Here is a 25409-nt window from a genome sequence, read left to right on the forward strand (position 1 = left end):
ATTGTTCTGCAATTACTTGCTTTTGACCATTGTCTCAGCTATTTTGATTAACATAGTATAGTCAAAAGGTATTGCTGTTTTTCCACTCATCTCTCTGCCAGCTTGTTTTTTAGTGTATTGAATAAGCAAATCCCAGTTGAAGATGCCTGTAGGACACCACTAATGAATGACCTTTGTTCATTTCAGAAGTGACTATTTTTTTTCCCCCCAAACGTTACTTTATAGACTTAATTAGCCTTGTGTTAACTGCTTTCCTTGTTCCAGAACATCTTAGTTCCTTTAGGGCATGAGGAATATTATCAAGCCTCTTTTGGAAATTTCAGGTAAATGTATCATCTGGACCTTTAATTTCTTCAGAAATAGCCAATGCTTTATTTGCAAGATATAACTTCTCTTTTCAAAGATTCACAGAATTTTTCTTCATCTGTTTGTCTGTTTCACTCACTGAATTCTGTCCTTTCTGCCTTTCCCTTATCAGTCTTTTGGTATGGACACATTTTTAAGCAGGAATTTACATACTACAGAGAGGGGTTAACTGTTTAATTCCTTCAGAACTGATTCCAGGGACTTTGCCAGGTTTGGTGTGGTTTTTTTTTTTTTTTTTTTTTTTTTTTTTTTTTTTTTTTTTCCTATTATAACTTTCTGTTTTTAATTTTTGCTATGGAAATACCTGTAAAGTCTACCATGGAAAACCCATGTGGGAAAGTTAACCTCATTTTATTGTTATGGCTTTCACTTCTCAGAATACTCCTTCAGACCTCAGCACTCCTTCAGGTACTTTGTTGGCACCACAAAGTATCTAGTTAGATGTATTGCTAATGCATTTGAAAAATGATGTATTAGTACTTTATATTTAAATTTTGTAGGTATCTCATTTAGGTGTTTCATGGCTTGCCTTTCTTTGTGTCTCTGTTTTAACCTGCTGGAGTTTCTGATCCTTTGTTTTGAACTCTACTTTTTCTTCTAAGTCTCTATTATCCTTCTGTTAAGTTAAATTTTATTTATTTTGTTAGTAGGGATGGGAAGTTTTGGTTTTCTTTTTAAATAGGAAGTGTTCGTGCATTCTGAGCAAAATGTCTTGCAATGCCTTCGAATGTCTTCATGTTTTCACTAAAGATTTTACCCTTGTAGTTGTACATTTTAGTTTCTTTTTATGTTTGGTCTTTTTTTATATAGTGAGTGCTTCCTGTAAGTTCAGAGCAACTGAAGGCATGGGCTGGTACTTTGTTTTGTCTTGTTTTCCTGGCATCTGTTGTTCTTACAGAGATGTTGCATCTGTGTGTGGCATGGTGAATATTGTAGCGATGTTCTCAGTAGTAATATAAACCAGATTTTGTGCATGCCCTAACATCAACTCAGAGCTTGCTTTTCCTCCTGTCAGTTCCCTGAGTCATTATTAATGTATTACCTGTTCTTTAAAAGGTCAGATCTTTTTGACCAGTATCTTTGATTATTACAGTCCTTGTAGAATGTGGACTTTTTAGTCAAGAAACATTTGAATAATGTATCATTTAGCAGTTCAGAATAAAGGCTTAAAATATAATTTAACATTTTTATTCGATGGTGTTAATATTTTCTTGAGACATTCCAGACTAAAGAGTAACCGCTTTAGAAATGCTTTCACCAGCAAATATTAAATGTGGTAGACCTGTGTTAATTCAGACATCTCTTTGGATCTCAGTGAAGAAGTACAACTCATGCTAATAATAATGAAAGCTGCGAGCAAAGGTATAGTGAAGAAGCTGTGGCTGTTGTTGAAGACAGATGTTAATTAGCAATTAGGATTCAATAATAATGAATTTATGTGAAATAATTAACTACTATGCTGCTTGTGCTAGTGATTATGTCAAATGTCAAAACTTACATGGGACAAAATGAGCTGATATCCAAGGCAAAGAAATTTCAAGGGGAAAAAGTACATCCTTCTGCAATGAGTTCTTACATTAACTTGTTAGGATAAAGTTCTGATATTTTTCCTTTCATATCTTCAGTCTCTTGAAAAAAAACAGAAAAAAGCATTAAGAGTGAAGAGCAGTAGAACATAGTACCTAGAGATGGCAGCTTCGAGCTGTGTTTTCAGCTCTGTCCTAGTAATTATGTAATGTTTCCTTTATGGCTGAGAGAGAAAAAATATCCACAGAGAAGAAATTAGATTAAGTTTCTGATGTGTGCTCCTGAGATTTCAAAGCCTAGTGCTAGGCTGGAGTGAGAGCGCAGAGCCAGCGCTGCCCGATTGTGGTGCAAGGTAAATTGCAGCTGTGTGACTGACTCTGTGGAGAATGAAGTAAGTTACTGTGCCCATTTCCCTCAGAAAGCTTCTTTAGTAAGAACTGAAGTACTGTTCTTCTTTATTCTGAAGAAAAAAAGATCAGAAGACTCCCACTGATGTACAGTTATAACAAATGCTTAAGACATTTTATGTATTTATAGAGGAGAGAGTATAAAAGAGCACTTGCTTTAAGACCAACTAAACTGTTGGGTACTGTTACCTTCAGTGCTTCCTCGGGCTGGTTATTGAAAGGTGCTGTCTATCTCTGTTAGCAAGTGGTTCTACTGCATCTTAGAAATTGTATGTAGCTCCTGGCACCCTGATACTGAAAATATCAGCATCCTTTGAAATAATTTATATATGAAGTAGGCTTATAAAGAAACTGAAGGAAAGGACTTGTGAGGATTTTAGAGCAGGTACATATAGCTTGGAAAAACAGTCACTAGGGAGGGAGTTAAAGAGTTAATTGTAAGTACTAGGTCCCTGGAATTAAGGAGAAAGGCAGTTGCTTGCAAGGTGTATATGTGGTCACTGCTGGCACTTTACTCAGTTTTTGGTAGTATCACTAAAATTGGTTGAATTTGGCCTCGTAATTGAACTGTTGCTGCTGGTCCCAAGACAGTGGAAGGATGGCTGTGCTTTGAAGTTTTTTCCTTTGAGATTGGCAATAGAAATGAAACAGGCAAGCTGATGTAGTAGTAACCATAAAGATATTTTACAGTATACAGACCGTTTTATACACAGTCAAATTTAATTTAACTCATTTGAGTTTTATGAATGTTACTTCCACTTTTAAAACATTATTAAAAAAGGATAATTGTTTTGATTCCTTTTACAAATTAATTGGTATTGACATTGAGTCTGTATATATCTTCTGGTATTTTTATTAGTCTCATCAAAAGCTAGTGTTAACAAAGCAAAAAAGAGTCAAAACTTTTCCTACTTCAATATGAACACGATAAAATCTTTCACCAGTTGGTTTATTGCTATTCTTTTATTGCCTATTTTATCTGGCTGTTGGAGTATAATTTGAATAGCACTAGGAATGTAAAAGTATTTTCTGACTATTCTATTAGCAGCTATTAGTAGGTTGTACCAACAATTTCTGTAGGTTTATTGTTCTGTGACTTTGAATTATATCTTATGCACAACTTGCTCTCTAATTCTGATTTGCAGACCTCAAAAGTGTGAGGAGTAGGTGAGATGAACTGCCATGCACATTTTGCATGTAGTCTGGAGAAAAGCCTATTCAGAGGTCCCTTCAATTAAGTGGCCCTAATTCGTCAAGAGATCAGTTCTTTATGTAGAAGTGTAATATATTTCATTCCTTGTTTCAATGTTATATTCCAATTGGTTTGAAAGTGAAGTCCAAGTAAAGTCACCTTAATTAATACCTTTAACTAAACCTAGCAGCCATTGGAAAACTGCAAATAATGAAGAAATAAAGTGACAGCACTCTTGATTAGGTTGACCTCCTGACATACAATGTGGTGCAGTATTGTCTTGACCTTGAATTTTGTCCTGTTGGGAGCTTAAGTTAAAATGTTCCTCTCCTGTAACTTATTTGGGTTCTTATTCAGAGAGAATATAGTCCCACAGTAAGCTAAGAATTAACAAGTCAGGCTTCAGGAAGAAGAGTTAAGTAGACTGCTTTCCAGTCTGTGAGACCTGGTCTAATGGGAGGATTACTGGATCAAGTAGAAATGTAATTATTTTTAAATTTTGATATAACACAGAAAATGTTCTTGATACTGTTAACCATATTAAAGGAGATAACACTTTGGGAAATGGAAGAGGGGGTATTAGACAGTCCTAAACCAGGTGGCAAATGTTGAATGCAAAAAAAGGCTTGTGGTGCATGAGTTATTGCCAGATGACATTTTGTGAGACTTATATTTTGCTTGGAAAAAAAATTTGAGAATTTCTTTAATGACATACAGATTTGACTAAACTTTTCGAAATTTTATGGAGTATGGAGAACAAAAATCCTAGTAAATGTTAAAGTCCTGTTAGTTTATATAAAGTTAATTTCTATACCAGTGTGTTGATACAGTCTAGGGGAGAAAGAATATTGATGATCTTGTTTCAAGAAAATAGAGAATGACTGTTCATGTAGTTTGTGAGTAGCATTTCTTTGTCCAATCTTCAAGAACAGTTTAGATTTATATAAGAATTAAGGCAGAAAACTCATTTCTGAGTGATAAACTTTTCTGTGTAGCCATGATATAGTTAAGAAACACAAAATGAAAAATTATGTGGTTATTTTAATGTGATTAGCTTCCTGCCAATTCATTAGAAAGGGATTATAAATTACCTCTTTGTTGCTTTTTTTTCCCACTTTTTTTTAGTGGTATCTACCAGATAAGATTCTTTTGGAATGCAGGGAGGATTTGCATAAGAGTGTGTCATTCCAAGGTACAGCCTGAGCAGCTAAGTATTGTTCCTTTAGGAAAAAAGAAAAATTGTAAAGTCTAAGGAATAAAAATATGATAAGTTTTAGATGTCTTGAATTACTGCATTTATATGAAATATAAAATCAATATTAACACTGAGATAAGGTGTAGGGAAAAGAACATGTCCAAGGTCAATGAAACAAATTATTTTGGCTGTCTGTTTGTTGAGGAATCAATTTGAAGTGTGTAGAAGGGTTACTCTGGTCTGGTGTACAGTCTGTTGGTTGGGACTTGACAGACAAGTGGGTGCTCCTGGTCTTTTGGTGATCTTTTAAAATATCCTCCTTGAGCTGTTTCATTTTTTCCTAACAGGAAAATGCTCCTCTGTCAAAGACCTTTGAGCAACCTATTCCAGTCTTGACCATTCTCAATGAAAAAAAAGAGAAATGTTTATTCTTATATTTAAATTGAATTTCTTGTGCCCATCATGCCCAGTTTCCTTGCTGGATTACCTTGGGAAGAGTTTGGCTCCCTCTCTTTTAGCTTCTCCCACCAGGCATTTAATTTCATTAAAATTACTTGGTTATTTAACAAACATCTTCTCCAAAGATGATAATGGTATTAATAAGATGAAGAAATTAAGAGGAATTTTACTGCTGTAAACTGTGTTGATCCTTCCAATGTTCAAATTGTGACAGTTTACTTTTTCCTCCTATATTTGAGTTATTCTCTTGGTCTTATTTTGTCCAGTCAAAAATGTGTATGTCAATCATTACTCTGTAAGAGAAATCCTAGATCAAATGAATGTTTTCTTCTTCTCTTGAAAAATATGATTTAACTGTTTTATTCAAATCCTGGCTTTGGTCTTATCATTCCTGCCTTCTGCTGTCATCCTCTCTGTCCAATATGCACACTCAAATATTTACAGATCATATACCTTTTGTCATCTTTCTTTATCATTATCGTTCATCCAAATTTCCCACTGAAGTAGTTTTTTCAGGGAAAAAATGCGATTTGAGAAAATGGAAACATTTATTGAAAAGTTTTGGTTCCATTGAAGCAAACAGGAGCTGCATTGGCTGTTTTGTTGGCTTGGACTTGAATACCTGGCAAGAAACCAACTGATGGGATCTGTAGGTGGGAATGTCATGATTGAGGGAGCTGTCGACTGCTCTGTTTACAGGAAGAAATTTCTCGTTTTGCTGGAATTCCCCTACTGAGCAGGAACTAATTCTGAAATTTAATAAACAGTGCACTTTTCTACACTTCAATGTGCATATAGTAATATTTACGTGACATTTTGATTCAAAAACCTCAAGGTCTTTCAAGGTTCCTGTAATTTCTTAGATAATGTTATGTAATACCATGTAATATATCTAGTATGGCCAAGGTTAATTTATTGAGTAAATGCTCAACTTTACTATCTCACATTGGGATTGAAGGTGTTGCTTTTGATACCTGCTATCAAAACTTTAAAATAGGAATGTGTTGGAGGCCTTGTATCTTTTTGGTGCTTTTCTGCCTGTTTTGTTATCTCTTCCATGGAAGCTTCTGCCTCTTGGCCTTCTCTCTTCTCTAGACTAGAGAAAAACTCTCTAGAGTTTTAAGATCTTTCATCTGGGCCAGATTGTTCACACTTTTTTTGGACTAATTTCACAAAGGCTCTCAATTTTATGTTTTTAGTTGCCTTTAAAAAAATACTTTATTTTACTTTGCAACCCTGTTTGGTTGGCTTTCTTATAAACAAATATCTACTATGCTTAATTCAGGTAAAGGTCAGCAGTGTTTGTGTACTAGAACACTTTAAACTCTGTATCTTATGTATTGTGTCTGCCAGAAAGCCTCACCTTTAGCATATACCTTGATTTGTATTTAGTATGCAAGTAATTTCTAAAGGTAGTATAATTTTATAAGGGGGGGGGGTCCTTCTTTTCTATCACAATATTAATGCTGCTTAGGACCATGTCATTCTCATGTCATTCCTACAATCATGTACAATCATGTACTCATGTCATTCCTACAATCCCTTCCTGATTAGGATTTCCAAATAAATGTCTATCTTTATATGCTTAGGATGGTGGGTTTTGCCCTGTAAAAGTATGCATGTAACATTTTTAAATTTCAATTCTGTATTTCTTCTACTCGCTTTGGTGTCTCAGCTTGTTTTTCTCTGTGTTCAGCTGATCATCACTTAGAGTGTTTTTAAAGTGTTTTTCACCAGCACTAGGAGCTTCTTAATCTCAGAAATAGCCCTTAGCAAAGATCAGTAAAATCTGTTTTTGTGGCTGATAAAGCAGTTGTCATGACCTTCTTGTCTTTTTCTCTGTGAATATTTTTGTATACAGGATGTGCTGTGTCACTCAAAAATTGCTCCTCACAGAAGTGTTCTTTTGTCTGAACTTTGAATCATTTAAGCAGAACTGTGAGGAGGACTTTCCTATTGTCCGCTGTCTGAGAAATCATTTCAAAGTTCATGCAGATCTTTAGGTCACTTTTTTTTTTTAATTGTCTTTCCTCAGTGTCAGAAATATTTTTTTTCAAATACTATTGTACAGCCCCTGTGGCTCCCTAATTAGCTCTCTATGCCGTAGTCAGTAATCAGCATTTGAAAATTGCTAGTTTACAATTTTAGTGATGCTGATTTGAATTTGGAGATCTATGTGGTATTGTAAGGAAGGAGCCATATAGGATCCTTTAAAGAAGAATGTTTGTTCAAGCCATTCCTGTGGATCATCCTTCTTCAGTTTTTGTGGGTCTTTACCAAGCTTTTTGAAATGTTTTATCTCCTAGGAAAAAAACGGGTTCAGATACATATCTCTCTAATCCTACTACAAATTCCTTCTGTGAACATCTTTTGCTCAAACAGCACAGCACAGAGTATCCCTGTATTAATTTTCTCTGTCTCATTTCTTCTCTTCTTCTTTGCCTCTGTTTCGTGGGTTCTTTTACTCAGAGTTCGGATTCAAACGCAGGAGACACTAGGCTTTTCTTTGGACTTTGATTTCATATATTTTTGATTTTTTTTTTTAATATCTTATCTATATTTCAGCTGCACAGAGTGTGCCTCTAAGTTGACAAGGTGAAAATGGCCCCCGAGTTCTAACTTCCAAGATCTTTTAAAGCCCAATCTATCCAATTATGGAATGCCAACTAATTTATTTTTACTTATAATCCAATAGCTAAACATTCATGTTCCTCACTGCGGGTTTTTTGAACCAATACCAGAACAATACCTGAACACTCAGATTTGTGAAGAAGAAGGAGGAAAGAAGAACAACTAATCCACACCCCAAATCCTTCATCTTGTTACTATATCCCAGAAACCTAAATTTTCTACATCTCTACATATTCCACCCAGTGACATAACATTAATTACACAGCAACGACCTCAGTGTTATCACACAATTTGGGAAGCCTTTCCCAAGGCCTCAGGTCAAATGCAGTGTGCTTTTGAGGATCATTGTCTGTCAGCACTGAAAGGCTGAAATTCTCTGAACCCAGGGTTCCAACATCCCTGCATAGGAATGATTTAAATTCCAAGTCAAGAAATGTTTTCCTGCCTCAAATGAAAAAAATAGTTGAAAATTTTGCAGAAATTTCAAGGGTACTGTTGAAGACTTGTTGGACATTTTGGTCAGTCATTTGCTGACTAACCTCTCTGAGTAATGAGGAGTCTTTTACTGTTCTGGCCTCTGTCGCTTACCATCAACCACAGGTGTATGGGACAGCATTATAACCTTCTAAAGCCTTTGTTTTGCTGGACTGAAAAGACTTGTCATTCTACTAATCACCTAGATTTGCCATGCCTGCCCATTCATAGAGAGTCAAGAGTTTGTCTTTCTTGATGTGTATAATGACAATGATAATAACCTGAAATTTACATTTCTCTGTATATCCATCAGCTCCTTGTACAATGTCTGAAATTTCTGCGTGATTGATGCAGAAACTTCTTAGGTAGTTTCCTTATCTTCCAGCCTCTTTTTCTGAGTATTTCATGCCAAGTCAGACTTTGCCAAATCTGCAGTTCCCTTTTTTTTTTTTTTTTTTTTTTTTAATTTAAACCTGGTAAGGCTGAGTTTAGGGTGATTGAAGCCCCAGAATATTACATTGCAGAGTGCAGAAGACAACTGCCAGCTGTACAGCATGCAAATGGGATGCAGAGTGTATGGGGTGGTTATATCCCAGCAAAGACTGAGTATCAATCTCAGAACCAGAGGAAGTTTTTTCCACTCAGTATAAACTGTCCTTGAGCAAGTCTTTGAAGCCAACAATCTGGAATTTGTTCTGTGACTTTGCATACCTTGGCTTGCAAATCCAGATGAAGCGAAATTCAGTAGGATTTGCTTTCAGTCAATATTTAAGTAAATCACTCATTACTTATCAGAACAGATGGCACTGCTGTTTGAGGTGTGTGGTTCATGATGACTGGAATATCTGTTCTGCATTTCCTAAAAAGAACTCAAAGTACTCCCTTCGGGACTTGATGTTAGTAGATGTGCTCAAGAGGAGCCAGACACATCCTGGGCTGCATCAAAAGCAGCACGACCAGCAGGCTGAGGGAGGTGATTCTGCCCAGCAGGGCTGAGGCAGGTGATGCTGCCCAGCAGGCTGAGGGAGGTGATGCTGCCCAGCAGGGCTGAGGGAGGTGATGCTGCCCAGCAGGCTGAGGGAGGTGATGCTGCCCAGCAGGCTGAGGGAGGGGATGCTGCCCAGCAGGCTGAGGGAAGTGATGCTGCCCAGCAGGGCTGAGGGAGGTGATGCTGCCCAGCAGGCTCAGGGAGGGGATGCTGCCCAGCAGGGCTGAGGGAGGTGATGCTGCCCAGCAGGGCTGAGGGAGGTGATTCTGCCCAGCAGTCTGAGGGAGGTGAGGCTGCCCAGCAGGCTGAGGGAGGTGATGCTGCCCAGCAGGGCTGAGGGAGGTGATGCTGCCCAGCAGGGCTGAGGGAGGTGATGCTGCCCAGCAGGGCTGAGGGAGGTGATGCTGCCCAGCAGGGCTGAGGGAGGTGATGCTGCCCAGCAGGGCTGAGGGAGGTGATGCTGCCCAGCAGGGCTGAGGGAGGTGATGCTGCCCAGCAGGGCTGAGGGAGGTGAGGCTGCCCAGCAGGCTGAGGCAGGTGATGCTGCCCAGCAGGGCTGAGGGAGGTGATGCTGCCCAGCAGGCTCAGGGAGGTGATGCTGCCCAGCAGGGCTGAGGGAGGTGATGCTGCCCAGCAGGCTCAGGGAGGTGATTCTGCCCAGCAGGGCTGAGGGAGGTGATGCTGCCCAGCAGGCTCAGGGAGGTGAGGCTGCCCAGCAGGCTGAGGGAAGTGATGCTGCCCAGCAGGGCTGAGGGAGGTGATGCTGCCCAGCAGGCTCAGGGAGGTGATGCTGCCCCTCTGCTCTGCTCTCATGAGCCCCGTGTCCAGCTCTGGGACACCCAGCATAAGAAGCACTGTTGGAACAAGTCCTGAGGAGGGGTGACCGAGGTGATCAGATGTCTGAAGCACCTTTCCAAGAGGACAGGCTGGAAGAATTGGGGTTGTTCAGCCTGGAGAAGAAAAGGCTCTGGGGATACCTTATAGCACCTTCCTGTACCTCAAGGGGCTATAGGAGAGCTGGAGGGTGTTGTTTTACAAGGGCATGGAGTGGCAGGACAAGGGGAAATGGCTTCAAACTGTGTGAGGGCAGGTTTGGTTTAGGTACTGGTAAGAAATTCTTCAGTGTGAGGGTGATGAGGCCCTGGCACAGGCTGCCCCATCCCTGGAAGTGTCCAAGGCCAGGTTGGGCGGGGCTTGGAGCAACCTGGAATAGTGGAAGGTGTCCCTGCCCAGGGTGGTGGGGGTGGAGCAAGATGATCTTTAAGGCGCCTTCCAATCCAGATCATTCTATGAATATTGTCCTTTTTTTCTTGGTTCTAGTGAATTTTCTCAGAACTTAAATTACTTTGCTAGTAGGAGAGAATGTGCTCTCTTGTGCACGTGCTGAATGAAATCCCTGTAGACCATGTGCGTGGAAAATCACATTTTAATTCTGTGAACTGTTCCTTAATAAAACAATATAATATCCTTTCTGTTTAGCTTTTTTAGAACAGAATGCTGAAGTATGGATTAGAAGAGCCGTGTAATTAAAGGTTTCTGGTTGAAATAATCTCTTTGAGATTCATTTTGGTGTCATTTTCATGGCTAGGTTTATTTTTCAGAGAAATAGACTCCTTATCATTGTTGGTTTAGTTTAAGTATCATTGTCTGGGATTAGTATCTGATATTGAGCTGGTTAATGTAAGATTAAATGTGAAGATTTAAATCAGACTGCTCAGTTATGAAATATTGCTCAGCAGAGGAGTATGCAGTTCAGATGTTATCTTTCTGTAATCCGTTATTTGCTTTCTCCTCTCTCCCATTTTTACAGGAAGACATCTACATGTATGGAGGCAAAATTGAAACAAGTAATGGCAATGTCACTGATGAACTGTGGGTTTTCAACATACCCAGTCAAACATGGAGTACCAGAATTCCTGCAGTACTTGTCCATGGCCAGCAATATGCTGTGGAAGGTCATTCAGCACACATAGTAGAGCTGGACAGCAGAGATGTGGTTATGATTGTAATTTTTGGATATTCTTCTATATATGGTTACACAAGCATTGTGCAAGAATACTACATCAGTAAGTCCCTTTCAAATAATTTTTATCATGTACTGATGCAAAAAGTGCTTTTTTAATTTTTTTTAAGTGACTATCACTCCTATTTTCAGAATGAAAAATATGTGTTTTCCAAAACAAACCCTCACCTTTTTTCTTCCAATTACGTACATCAGATTTCTTGTTAAGCAATAGCATCTCATATGTCTTTGGAGCATCATGACTTTTTCCATTGTGTACAGGGTTGTGGTAGCCTAAATGGGACAAAAATTGAAACCAGGAATTCCACACTGTGGTAATTGTGATGAAACATATTTTTTTTTTATCACAGACTTGCTGTTTTTACCACAGAGTAGAAGAGCAAAACCAACAATAATTTAGTTATTTTAAAAGTTCTTTAATATTGGTGTATTATTTTCATTCTGTTGTGTTCTTTTTAAAAGTAATAACTTAGTTCATCATTATATATTGGGTTCTCTCTAAAACATATACATGTTGTTGTTAGAGGTAGTAATTGAAAACAAACTCTGATTTTCTGTAAATAACCTACCATGTCTGTCTGGGTTTCCCCTTGTGAGCTGCAAGCTGTTCCTAGGGATGATTTTAAATGCTAAAGTTAAATAAACCAAGAGAAATCTTTTTATCATATACATGGTACATCTAAGATAATATATCAATGGAATAATATTGAAAATCTACATCTGATAAATTCTTAGGAATATTTATATGCCTACTAATTAAAATTATTGTCTTCTACTTTTTAAAATTCCTTTTCCTTTTTTATGTTGAGTTTATCTGAGTCTCTCAGTTATTTATGCAATTGCAGAAGGCATAATACAAAATTTCAAAGTAATACCTACATGTTAAAGGATAATAATTGTTTTAAATTGTTCCAGTTAAAATTTTTTTCATGTATGTATATTTATATAAACACTGTTTAAGCAGATTTATAGGTTGGGGAAATCCCTTCAGAACTCAGATGGTTCTTATGCTTTCTGGCATTATCTCTGATGGCAGTGTCAAAATTATATAACAATGTTGAAAGTGAATGTCAATAAGAGGAGAGCACCATGATGTGCTTTATCCACACTGAAAAATTCCAATTTAACAGCATAAAAACTACTACAAAACTCTGGTCTGAGAAAGATGTTTCACAACAGTATTCTAAGATTTGTTAACTATTAAAGGGCACATTTTGGAAAAACTTAATTTCAGAAAGTTGTTTCCTTTCTGACCTACCAGAGATGATTTTTTTTTCTGTGAAGAAAACAATATGTTGCTCTAGCTTCTGCATGCTCATTCAGTGTAATGTCTGTTGGAACTTTAAATTATTTGCTTCTTCTGTTTGAACTTTAAATTATTTGCTTCTTCACATGCTGCTCATTTAGTATGGAGTAGAAGTACCAATTTTATTCTCACCTATTATTGTCGTTAGTTTAATTAGGAAGAAGGGAACATGATTTGTAGTGTAAAATTTTCTGCCTGGCCAATTTTATTGATGGCCTTATGGTTGAATTGGACAGCTTGTTCTTATTTTAATTTTATTTTTAATGTTACAGCTACGTTTGTGGAGGATTAATAAAAGAGAGTATAGCTAAGCATATATAACACAAACAAACAAAGAAAAAACCCCAAACCTTTCCTACCATGGTGATAAGCTTGGAGTAAGAGAAAGCACTTAATCTGTCAGTTATGTGTCAATTATTCTCAAATTTTAATGTCTCCTTTTTGAGATTATATTTTTATCATATTCTAGTGAGAAATTTAGTTTATTAGAGAAAACGTGCTTCACTTGCATCAAATATGAAGCAAACTTGTAACAATATTGGGTATTACCTTTGACTTCAGTGAGTCTCCTCATCTGATGAAGGATTGATTATTGGGGCTTTCAGTGCTTTGCAGAACATCGTGTACCTGAACCATTGCTGCCACAGGGAGTTCTCATGTTTTATTTCACCTCATTGCATCTCCCTCCTTTCCCTCCCCTCTAAGTTAAATGAATTTTGTGGTAAATTTTCCTGAATTCTGTGTTGACTATGGCATTTATCTACAGTTTTGCAGCTGTAGGAACACATTTTTAACCATAAAATTCACAGCTGGTGGTTTGAATTAAGAATGACTATTTTTTGGGAGGACTTCAGCAGCTCAGAATCCAAACTTAAAAGACATAGGAAATGAGAAGTATTCCTGTGAACTCATCTGAATAGGAAAGGAAATTTCTTAAAAATAAGGGCTTCTGATATTATAGAAAGAAAAATAAGAATCCAGTTTTCTCTTTCTCTGCTTACTTTAAAAACATATTACTTTAATATTTCAAATTGTGCTGCTTTATTGTTTCTACATGTTATCAGTTATGGCTTTTAGTCCTAATGAAGACTATTTTTCAAGCATTTACCACATGCCTACTGAAAGAAAGAGACATAGAGGCAGTTTATCCTTTGGTTCATATGAACTGACATCTCCAGGATCCAGTTCTTTGATGAACCTGATCCATGGAATTCTGGTGCTAAAGCCTTCTTTAGTTGCTGTGTGACCATGATTTCCATGGCGTCTGGGTTAAGAAATACCTGAAGAGGTTTTAAATACTGGTGAAATCCATACCTTTTCATGTAGGTATGTAGTTCTTGTAATAAAACATGTCAATCAAAGGTATACCTGATCTGAAAATGTCTCTGGCATAGTTGGATTAGGGAAGAAAGTAATTTCCATCAAAATAAATTCTGGAATAATTGGACAGGGTTTGCAGGCAGATTTTCACCATGCAAAGTCATGTGAATTTATTTCTTCTCCAAAGGTGGTTGCTGCAGGAACAAAAGAGCTTCCTGTTGTCCTTTCTTGCTGTGCCCAGACTTACGACTTCTGAGGAACCAGTAAATCCTCATATGGGAATTATGTGAATGATTTTACTAACTTGAACCATAAAGCTTTTCTGGGTTACTCCCCAGGGAAATTTATTTCCCTTTAGGTTAGCAATACCTCATAAACCTTCTAAGAATCTCAATATGAGTCTCAAGGTGAATATAATAATGGTGTTTTGTTTTAACTGAGGTTTATAAAGGCTCCTTATATATTAAGAAACTTGTGAATAAGTCTTCTGTGATTTCATTTTATTTCTTTACAAGACAGCTTTCTTTGGATTAACAGGATATCACCGTTTTTTAGATTGATTTTTTTTTTCTGGCTTTAGAAGTGGGTTATATATTGCTTTTGATTAAAAGTATTTCTTTGAAATAATGTAAAAAGAAATGGCCCCGTGATGTAACATGCCTCCTCTTTTTTGTTAAAGTTAGCATAATCTTCCTGGCTGCTTAAAAAAATTTAAAGTTTGTCATTGGGATGAAATGAAGATGGCACACCAAGGTGCTTCTTAGACAATTTATTCTCTTTACCTGATCTGTCTGAAGGTTCTATTGTGATAAGGACAGATCAGATATCTTCCTTTAGTTTTACACTGTGTACCAGACTTGAAATTAAAATCTGGGAAAAAAAAAATCCTGTTTCCTTATTTCTAGGTTGTTCATGAAGCTCTTTCTGCATTTGACTTTATAAGCTGTTGAGAATGCAATTTCACATGACTAATTTGGTGAATCAAATATTTCTTATGATATGATAGAAAGAGGGGGATCTCTGTGTACGAGAAGGGTTATGTAAACACCTCCAATAAAAATTGGATTTTTGTTGAAAAAAAAGATAGATGAAGATTCATATCAATAAGATGCTTCAAAAAGTCAGATCATGTGAATACTAATGTCTTTAAATATAGACAGGATTGTATTTTTGTCTGAATGATGCAATATTCAAGATGCAGAAGCGTGGATGATGTCAAAACTGTATGTATGCATTTCAGTATTTGAAAGTCAGGCAACTCAGCTAAGTTTTAGAATGGGAAACAGAAGGAGCAACTGTAAAACTGCTTTTGACTTTTATTTCAGAAAGATTTTGCTGGACCTCTTTCTCAAATTTAGGTAGTTATTCATAGGACATGTTTTTTTTTAATTCAAGAAGGAACAGGTTTTCATATTTCGGCCCAAGTCATGTAAGTGATGCAATATGCAATGTTACTCTGACAGTGTTCTAAATGCTTCACAGAATCACAGACCCATTTAGGTTGGAAAAGACCTCAGGATCATCACATATGACCATTGCTACATAAATCATAATACTCCATAAATGCTACATGAACCAGTCAGATATTAATGCAAAATATTCTATTATGCATATTATCAACAGCAGTGTGTCAGTTTATGTGGAGAAAAAAAGCATATTTTTCCCTGAAAAAGCATATATGCTAATCTCTAGGACGGATCATTAGATAAATAAATGAAGATACTGTTGGGAATAGAAAGGTGTATCAGCAGGCTGACTCCTCACCAGCCCTCTTACATAGATTTTATCAAGTAAATCTATTTATTATCAAAGAAATATGTATGTAATATGCAGTATTATCAATACAAATTTGATATTTGTGTTCAGAATTGCACTTCTTAATAGCTTGATAATATCCAACATGGGGATTGAAATTAAATTCTACTTACATTACACTACACATAAATAATGTAAATATTCTGTGTCAGCTATAAATAGTGTGTTACACAAATACCAGCATTCATACACACAAAATCATCACAATTCTTCCTCAGAATCTACTTTATAACTTGCCATAAACACTTGTTACTGAAAAAAATGTAACTTATAGAGGCAGTGCCTGGAAACTGTTTAATGGAAGTATGATAGTAAAAGTAATTGAAAATCATGAGCCTCTTCATGAGAATCTGGAGGAAAAAGAGTTAATCTAAGTTACCTAGATAATAGCAGATAAAAACTGGAACAGAATTTAATCTAACTTTCAGAAGAAGCAGGGTGTACGGTGTTGTGTGCTAGCCTTGGATAAATAACTTTATTATGGCAGCCAATTAAGGTTAGGAATTGGGAGACTGCTCCATTTTGAGTGTCTTTGTCCAGACTCTCTGTTCTTCTGACATAATCTCCCAGAAGCTGGAAGTGAATTACTTCTGTTTCGCATTTGTAGAACTGACTCCCAATCATCACAGGCTCTTCTGTATATATAGGCTGCCTTGAGCAGGAAATACCTCCTGGCTTGCTCTTTTTGTGACTTACATCATCATCTGGGAAGATGAAGGGGGGAAAAAAAGGCATTTTGGGGCTACAGGCAGCAAGAACTCACTTAACAGCTGTCTTCTTTTTTTCTATGGTAAAATATTTTCCAGTTGTGTTCTCTCCTTCAGTCATAATAGCTATTGTGGCTGGTTTTATTTGGTGTCTCTGCAGTTATTAATCATGTGATGTAAAATGTGGACTTAAACCCCAATTTAACGAGCTGCTATCAAATTACTCTTTTGTGAGTGTTCAGCAACTGAATGGGTATATTTGCAGTTAAATAACTAAGAAACAGTAGTTGGAAATGGATTTTAGCTCAATAATTTTACGGTTACTCCCAAAGTGCCTGCCCATATCTGTGCACACTTTGAGCTACCTTGTGTTGCGTGATTCTCACAACTCACTGCAGTTCAGTCTCTGCCAGGCTCCTCCAGACTCCCCATGACTGAGCACAGGTGTTCCTAATGAAACTGAAGGAGCTGCAGCACTGAATTCTCATCAGCCATCTCTGGCAGGAGTTAATCATAACTCCTGATTTCATACTTTCAAAATCTTTGGGCTTTTTTTTTTGTTTGTTTAGTGTGAGTGCTGAAGTCGCGTGAGAGAGGATGAGATACTGCCTGGCAGCTGTAACAATGATGTATTTGTGATTTAATTAAGAAGAGCAGATAATAGTCTGACAACATTATCTAATTGCAGATATTTTCATACATTGATATAAAACTACTTCTTAAAACAAATCCCAATAGTTATTGCTGTATTTGGAATTACAGTGGAAATTATTTTATATACTTAAAAACTCTTAGTTCTGTAAATTAGCCTTAAAATTATGTTTTTTTTTTTAATGTCTCTTCAAGGGTCTAACTCTTGGCTTGTACCAGAAACAAAAGGAGCAATTGTTCAAGGTGGATATGGCCATACCAGTGTATATGATGAACTGACAAAATCTATTTATGTCCATGGTGGATACAAAGCCTTGCCTGGCAATAAATATGGATTGGTGGATGATCTTTACAGATATGAAGTTAATACTCGGACATGGTAAGTTGGGTTTATAATGTAGGAAACCAAATTACAGGTTACTGAAGAAAACAGAAGTGTAGAGGAAGGTTCTAGCAAAGTCATGCAGGTACCTCCAAATCCTTTGCATCTTGCAGAACAACATGTTCTCTGCAACAAAATGGAAGAATTGTGGTGAGGGTATAGACTTGAGTCAGTGGATTAGTGGAGCTATACATTGAAAGGATGGCAGGGAGGAAGCTTTGTGCATGTTCTACAAATCAGGAAAAGGTTCTCCTTTCCAGACACAACCCCTGTGCAGAAAGAGCACACGTGTACTGTTTCCTCATGGTATGAATATACTGCTGGTGTACATTTAAGCAACTGTTATTTAAATAACTGGGAAACCCTAAGAGCTGTGGAAGGTTATTTTTCACAAAACTATCAGAAATAAGAGAGAAAACCTCTGGTGTTATGTAGGAACCCTTAGTGATGAATGCTCTTGGTGTTTCTATTTCTATCTGTTCTTGTTCCTCAAGTTTATTGTAACTTTTGAAGTCTACTTGTATGTTATGAATAGAAAGTGACTGTGAATGTTTTTTCTTACCTTAGAGATGATTTGAGATCAAGAACTATTTCTTGGAACATTTTATTCTTGTGATTTAATATTTGTGTTGAGCACTAATGGCTTCACTTTAAGCACCCAAAACTTGTTCTCAGGTGTTGGAAACATGGGTTTGATTTCTCTGAGACTTTTAATACCATTAATTCATGGCATTTGGAAACATTAAGAAGAATTTTTTTGTTCCTTTTAATGTATTTTTAAGTTCCTGGGATTTTAATCCTTTCTTATTATATTCTATTTTTGGAACAAAGTGATATTTTTTCCTTTGATGATCTGTTCAACAATAAAATAATAATAATTGTTGAAATATTGTTATGTATTATTCATATAAAAACTAATAAAGAATGCTTTGGTGTACTCTATACTAAAGTAGCATTCTCTGCAGCCTGTAGAGAACTCAAGTCTTTGTTTTGTGAGATTTACCCTGGGAGTGAATTTTACTATGGGACTGAAAAACGGGATCAGGGGAAGGAGTAATGACATGTGGTAATACAATCTTTAATCTTTGTCGAGTGTATCTGTGACACCTTATGGTTAGCATTCAAAGCACTCAATGATGTAACAGCCTGAATGTGCCACTGGATAGGTGTGGCAGGAGGAAGAGTTGGAACTTTGATGGCTCTCTCATGCCCATGTCTATGCCATTTGCTGGTCCTCACTGTTTTTCTCTGGCACTCATTCCATTTCTGTGGCTGATCTGGCAGAGGCTCATAGGCTTCACTAAGTTGTGATATACAAATCTGATTACCTGTTCAACTCAGTGGCATGGAGGTTTTCATTTCTTAATATCAGTTAAACTACCTTTATGTTTCCTGGAATGGGAGGGGGCAATATTTTAATTCCTAGTGTGGACTGTATTCCTAATACACGATGGGGAATTACAGGGCTGGCAATACCTGCATTGCTTTGCATTACTGCCCTGCTGCTGCAGCTGGGGCACAATGTGGAGCTGGGCTTGATAATGGCCCAAAGCAGTGGAAGCACCTGCTGGCTCCTGGGTATTTCTGTTACCATTCCAGAGTCATGCTGCTGTGTGCAGCGCTTGGCATCGGCATAGTTAACACAGACTAATGTTTGCAGATACACGAATATGTGCATAAATAATGAATTCAGCATGCTGAGACTCTCACAGAATTTGCATGGGGTTGATATGTGCTGGAGAGTTCTCTAGATTGCCCTCATTAGTGATGCTAATGAATAGTGAAAATCATGGCCAAGTTAACAAACTTGAAGTTCTGCTGAATCTTGAGGAAATGTTGCTGTTACTGCGAGGGATGAAACTCAGCATACAATATGTAAAGATTATAGGGAAAAACCCCCCCACACTATGGTAGGGACCAGGAGTGGGGAACACAGTTGGGTCACAAGTAGAAAAGTGAATAGCTCAAAAAAGAGAACTTGTGGAGATTTCTTACATCTGCTGTGGAGAGGAGAGTCCTTAGTTTTTCCCAGAACAGTGTATGTCTCTTTAGGTCTTTAGTGATCAACACAACTATTTGTAGACAGCTGCAAGGTAGGATAATCAAGGCAGAGCCTGGTGTATACCAATTAGTGTAAATTAGGCAGTAGGGGCTGTAGAAAACTGGAGAAGCAAAAGACAGAAAGGTATCTATAGTCTGAATGGACACAGATAACGTGTTCTTGGGATTTTATCATTCTTTCAAGTCATAGCAGCATAATTCCTCCATTGCCAATTGAAAATAACTTAAAAATAATGTCTTGTTCTCTTTCAATTTAATTCCTGATTTTCTGTGTTGCTAGCTGATGAGTTGAACCCAAATATCACATTCATCTGGGGGTACCATAACTCTCCTGTATCAAGCCAAACTCTGGTTAGAAAACCACGCTTAGGTGGTTCTCTGTGTTCAAAGTATGTTAATCAGAAATACACAAGAGAAAAGCAAGTCACTTAATAGGACAAAAAAAAAAGGGGTCAAAAGCAGAAGCACGTGTGTGGGTATGCAAGTGGATTGAAGGAATTGTCACATTTTTAAGCAATAAAAAAAGCTCATTTATTTTCATTTAGTCTTTGATATTTCTTTTGATGTTACTTTCTAGGGCTAGGGGGAATTTATTTAAATAATAATATGAGAATTTAGGTTTATGCCTTCTTTTCTACTTGTTTAAACATGCAATCTTATCACTTAAAAATATCTCATTTATTGATTGTTTTATGTCATTATATGAGAAAAATGAGATGTACTTTAAACCTTCTCCCTCAAACATGATGATGATGATGTAAAAATACGGAACAAATATTATGAGAGTGATTCAAGAGACCCAGTATTATTCAATCAGAAGGAGAGATTGTTGAGTCAGTTTGTTACAGGAAACAAATGACGAACAGTTTAATTGTAGATGTGAGCAGCGTGTAGTAACGTAAATGAAAATGAGAGTCTAAACTTGTAAACTTAGATTACTGAGACAATGAAAGGTTATTAGGGGAATGTAAGTGGTATTTTGTACTGGTGATCTAATCAGCTCTTCACAAACATGTCTACAGCTGGTCTGCTTAACTAATTCATCTGGCAAAACCCACAAATGGTTACTCTCTTCCTTGGTAAGATTTATGTGCTGGGATTGAATCAAGTTTGTATTCTGTTCTTTCTACTGGCCCCACATCTGCCACTTTCAAACTGTGGCATTGATAGCTCTTGGCTACTGTTGGGCTGTGCTATTGCTCTGGCACAAAGCAGACCACACACACAGAGGCTAAAGTGAATAAAGAGAGAGATCAAAGGCTCAATGTGCAAGGACAGTTTTTTTTCTCAGCACTGAAGTTCTCTATGGTTGAGTTTACCAGTCTGAATAAGTTTATGAAGCAGTGCAAGTGCTTTTATCATACCTAGAATGACTTCTACCATTTATTTTCCATAAAATAAATTCTGAGTGTTCAATTAATTAGAAAAAAAAAAAGATTCCCTTTGCAATATGTAGGATGGTCTAAAGATTATTGTGGCCTTCTAAAGAATTTTTTGTAGCATTGCTTGAGCAAAAACCCAACACGGCTAAGGATATATAAGAATATGAATTAATACTATGAATGAGTTTTCATCCAGTTTTGACTACAATTTACTATATCAGTAATAATTTCTGAAAAATGTAAACATGTTAAAAAGTTATTTCTGATATATTATTTGGCAAACTTTTTTTTAATTAGAAGTGTGATATTTAAAACAAATGATAAATATATATTTGTTGTACCATGAGAAAATGGATAATCCTAGAAACAATCTGATTAAATTTAATTGTATTTACTGAGTAATAGCTATAGATTACTCTTTTCCTTGCTTTGTGTTGCTTTCATCTAGAAATTCTTTTTTCACATGTTAATATGTATTAATTTGTTCTTATGTTTTGTAGGACTATTTTGAAAGAGAGTGGCTTTGCAAGATACCTTCATTCAGCTGTCCTAATCAATGGAGCTATGCTCATTTTTGGTGGAAACACTCATAATGATACTTCCCTGAGCAATGGTGCAAAGTGTTTCTCTGCTGACTTTCTTGCATATGATATAGGTATGTCTTTACTGTATTTTTCTCATTTGAGTTTTAAATACCACAATTTTGCTTTCTCAAGTCCAGCTAATGTGATTCTTTAAAGTTTTGATCCCAAACACCTTCAAGTGATTTATAAATTTTACAGATTTTTGTTCCACTTTGTCGAAAGATTTTGGTTTGTGGGACAAGGCATAGCAGCATTCGTGCCATTCTCAAGGCCCTGGATATTTTTATAGTACTTTGGCAACACACTTTTAAGAAAGAAAGACTCAAAAAAGGCTCTGCATGGCAAGTGGTATTAAGGCTGAGTGAAGCATGAGGAGCCTTGAGGAGATGATAAAAAGGATATGGTATATTTAATTTCTCAAGAGTGTGGCTGAGAGCAGAAAAGATTGTTGTTTGTAAATATATGATAAGAATACAGTTTGGAGGAAAACTGTTTGATAAGACAAGACTAGATGGGTGTCAGCTTTCATTCTGTGGAGTGGTTCCAACCCTTTGAGCTGTACACTTATGGAAAAGCCTCCCTATAGGATTGTGGAGGCTATAAATATGAGAGAATTTAGTGAGTCCATAATCTGTTTCCTATCTTGTGCCACTGCTGTTCTTACCATAAATAGTTTTTCCCATCCCTGATGTTCATGTCCATATTTTATGCATAGGCTTTAAATATAAACATACAGCTCATATTTGGGCTTTAAATATAATCATACAGCTCACATTGGGGCCAAAAAGCACAGACACTTGTCCTGGGAGCCAAAAAATGGGAAATGTGTCAGAGCAGCCTGGGAAATGGACTCATGCATGATGCTGGTGAGAATAGCCTGTGGATATTGCCTGGATCTATTTTTGGCAAGTGTTTATCAGCTGCCTGCAGTGGTAGAGGAGGCTGAGACATGATCCTTCTTTGAGGACTATTTTACGGCTCTTTATGGCATTCATTGTAGATATCAGTGTTTTTGCTTTAATACAGAAATAATGACTAAATTCAGTACATGGAACATATATGGGTTATTTCCTGCCAGTTTTAATAGGTGTGTAAGTAACCTTTGCAAAGCAGTTGAAGTTTTTTACTGTATCCCTGTATTGCACATTCCACAGCTTCTTATAAGCATCGGATGGTGTGAACTATTGATTTTGTTCTCACTTCAGTTTACATGTGGATTTAATTTTTAATGAAACAGAGCTCCTTTCTCATTTTGGAGCATAATATTATTTATTTATTGGTCTACATTTATTTGTAGAATGTCCATTTAGAGATCAATAGTGTGAGTCCTAAGATCTGAGTAAGTGTAACTTTCTGCCTTTTGCACACCAGTAGTTTTTTATCTTCTGTCATGAAAATATTTTATGCTGTTTTTTTTTCTTAAGTAGAACAATACTTTTGTTTGTCTAGTTGGTTATAATGTTTAATATAGTATTAGTATTCTCTTGCAAGTCACATTCTCCATGTGTTATCAAACTGATGAAGCAAAAAAGAAGTGGTTGTAGTAGTTACTCTTTGGACGTAGTAATTAATCTTAAAAAATGAAACATATGAAGATTGATTTGATTCCAGTTTATTCTTCCATAATATTCATTTCACTAACTTAGAAACAAATATCACAGTAAACATTAGATAAAGGCATATTTTTCAGAAAACTTGAAATATTTTACAAAGAAATAATTATGCAATGGGTATATTTCAGAATCTTATTTACTTTGTATCAGGAGTTTTTGAACAATGCTTGGAAGAAAAAAATATATGATGCTATCAGCATCACATTTCCTAGATACCTTGCAAGTGATGGAGTGTTATGCCTTGTCTTGTAAAAAATGGGTGCTGTCTGGAAACCAGCTGAATCCTGGAGATAGAGCCTATGCTATTTATGTTCAAGTTCAGCTAGAGAGTACTTTTGATTATCTCTCTTATTATATGTGGCATAGTCCTCTGGATAGATTGCTTCAGCTTTTTATTAGCCACGAAAATGCTGTTTCTCATATTAATGCGGAATAACTGTTCATTGTGGATTCATCTTGGTTAAGCTTAGCTTTCTAAAAGGTTGGTTTCTAATGCAGTTTGGTAATCCACACTCCTCCTCTAGTCCAGGGATAGATATCTCCCGAGAGGAATTAATTTTACCAAGCTTAGGACAGAGTTACCTTTTTCCCCCCCTGCTTTTCGGATCAGTCATTGCTCTCTAAGTCCTGAGCTTAGTCTATAACAAGTTTTAGATATTTAAATGTGTCATGAGCCAAGAGCTCAATTCAGTAATTTGAACTACTTACTGCATATTTGTTAAAGCTGAAGACACAGGGATGGGGAGATGTTATAAAAACTGCTATGGTTCCACAATTTTAATAATTTAATATTACTTGATGTATTTACCTATGTAGCAGTAAATACATGATGAGAAGACTGCTGCATTAAAAGAAAGAGCTTTAGAAATCTGGCCTTGGTATACTTTTGTCCTCTGATATTTTACCACCAGGTTGCCCCTGGGTTGCTCTGGCAGCTCCTTAAAGATCCACAAAGGGTCATTCTTGTAGAGGTTGGGTATTTTCTAGCCTGTACTGTTATTGCTTCATTAATCTGAAAGAGGAACCTTGGCAATGGGGACAGTCTTGAATGCTATGGTTGACCTGCAATTTTCTAACTGATGCTGGTTATAGCTTTTCTTTATGAGGGCCCCCATGTGCTTAAAACTTACATTAATATTCCAATCAGATCTTCGAAAAGTAATTTAGATTATGAGTGTTCACGTGCAAAATTCGCAGATAAAAATAGATTAATTAGACACACAGAATCAGAGTTTTTAAAGCAGGTTCTAACTACTGAGACCAGTATTAAAATATAACTAAATAAAAGCTTTTTTAAAGAGTAAGGATACTTATTTTAGTTTCTGGCCAAATGGTGCACTTAGTAAATATACCTCTGCATACCTAAGTTCCTTAAATTTCAGTTTAGGAAGTATTCAGTTGCTGTCCTTTTGTTCCCCATTTGCCAGTTACCAAGGTGTCTGGATACCCTAGATATGTAAGAGAATTACTGACAGGGCATGTCTATAAAAGCCAGAACCTGAAATCCTGGGAATGTGGCAGCTGTTTCTGTGCTCTCTCCTAGTGGTGGTTGGAGATCTGCACTGTTTGGATCTGTGGGGGATGTGCTATAACCCATATGTTTACACTAATAATATACTCCACAATATTTTTTCTGTTACTGTCTGGATTTCAGTTTATTATTGTTATGGACTAAATAGTATGCAAATTCAATTCCTTATGAAAGACAATATTGGTAGTGAAATATTATGTTTCTTCTAGGGTATTCCTACAAAGCTTAAAAACATTCTCCTTTTTGGAAAAAAAATTCAAAATTATCTCATGAGATTGACTTTAGTTCCACTTGTAATCAAACATATTTCTTGTATTTTGTAATAAAATGAATTGTTCATTCATGAGTTGTATGCTTGTAAAATAAGTTGGTTCACCTCTAGTCTTTGCTGTCAACAAAATGAACAAGTTTAAATATCTGTAAATTTTTTTTCCAATATGAACACATCTTTTTTTGCAGTTCTCCCTCTTTCTGGAGTTAAAAATGGATTATTGATGTGCCATCACAAAGAAAACATAAAGCAGTGCCTGTGAAAGATTAAGTTTTATGCGTTCCTGAGCACTTAAGTTATAAATGTAGTTTTGGTGCAGTCTGCAACAGCAATTATCTCCATATTGCTGTGCTATTAGAAGAGCAAAGCCATAATAATATAATGCACTAATTGCTTCATTTAATAGCAAAGCTTAAGGTTGTTGATTTCTTTATATTACTTGGGGAGTCACTGTCGTGTGTAGACTGTGTTGTAGCTGTTGGTTCTATAGTTTAAATTCGATTCATGCTGTTTTGAACATACTT

General features: G+C 36.5%; 1 protein-coding gene across 15 annotated transcripts in view; it reads left to right on the top strand.

Annotated features, from left to right (window-relative positions):
- Window positions 1-25409, top strand: part of ATRNL1 (attractin like 1) — a 440837-nt gene that overhangs the window by 56814 nt on the left and 358614 nt on the right. For 14 of the 15 annotated variants that reach the window (XM_069020095.1, XM_069020098.1, XM_069020096.1 and 11 more), the window contains exons 8-10: window positions 11050-11305; window positions 17257-17440; window positions 21387-21541. In XM_069020095.1, the coding sequence (XP_068876196.1) occupies window positions 11050-11305; window positions 17257-17440; window positions 21387-21541 (595 nt within the window). Of the gene's footprint in view, window positions 1-11049; window positions 11306-17256; window positions 17441-18010; window positions 18227-21386; window positions 21542-25409 lie in introns of those variants that run through there. The other variant, XM_069020110.1, reaches the window with a different exon arrangement.

The sequence above is a fragment of the Aphelocoma coerulescens genome, chromosome 6 (assembly GCF_041296385.1).
Source record: "Aphelocoma coerulescens isolate FSJ_1873_10779 chromosome 6, UR_Acoe_1.0, whole genome shotgun sequence".
Classification (NCBI taxonomy): domain Eukaryota; kingdom Metazoa; phylum Chordata; class Aves; order Passeriformes; family Corvidae; genus Aphelocoma; species Aphelocoma coerulescens.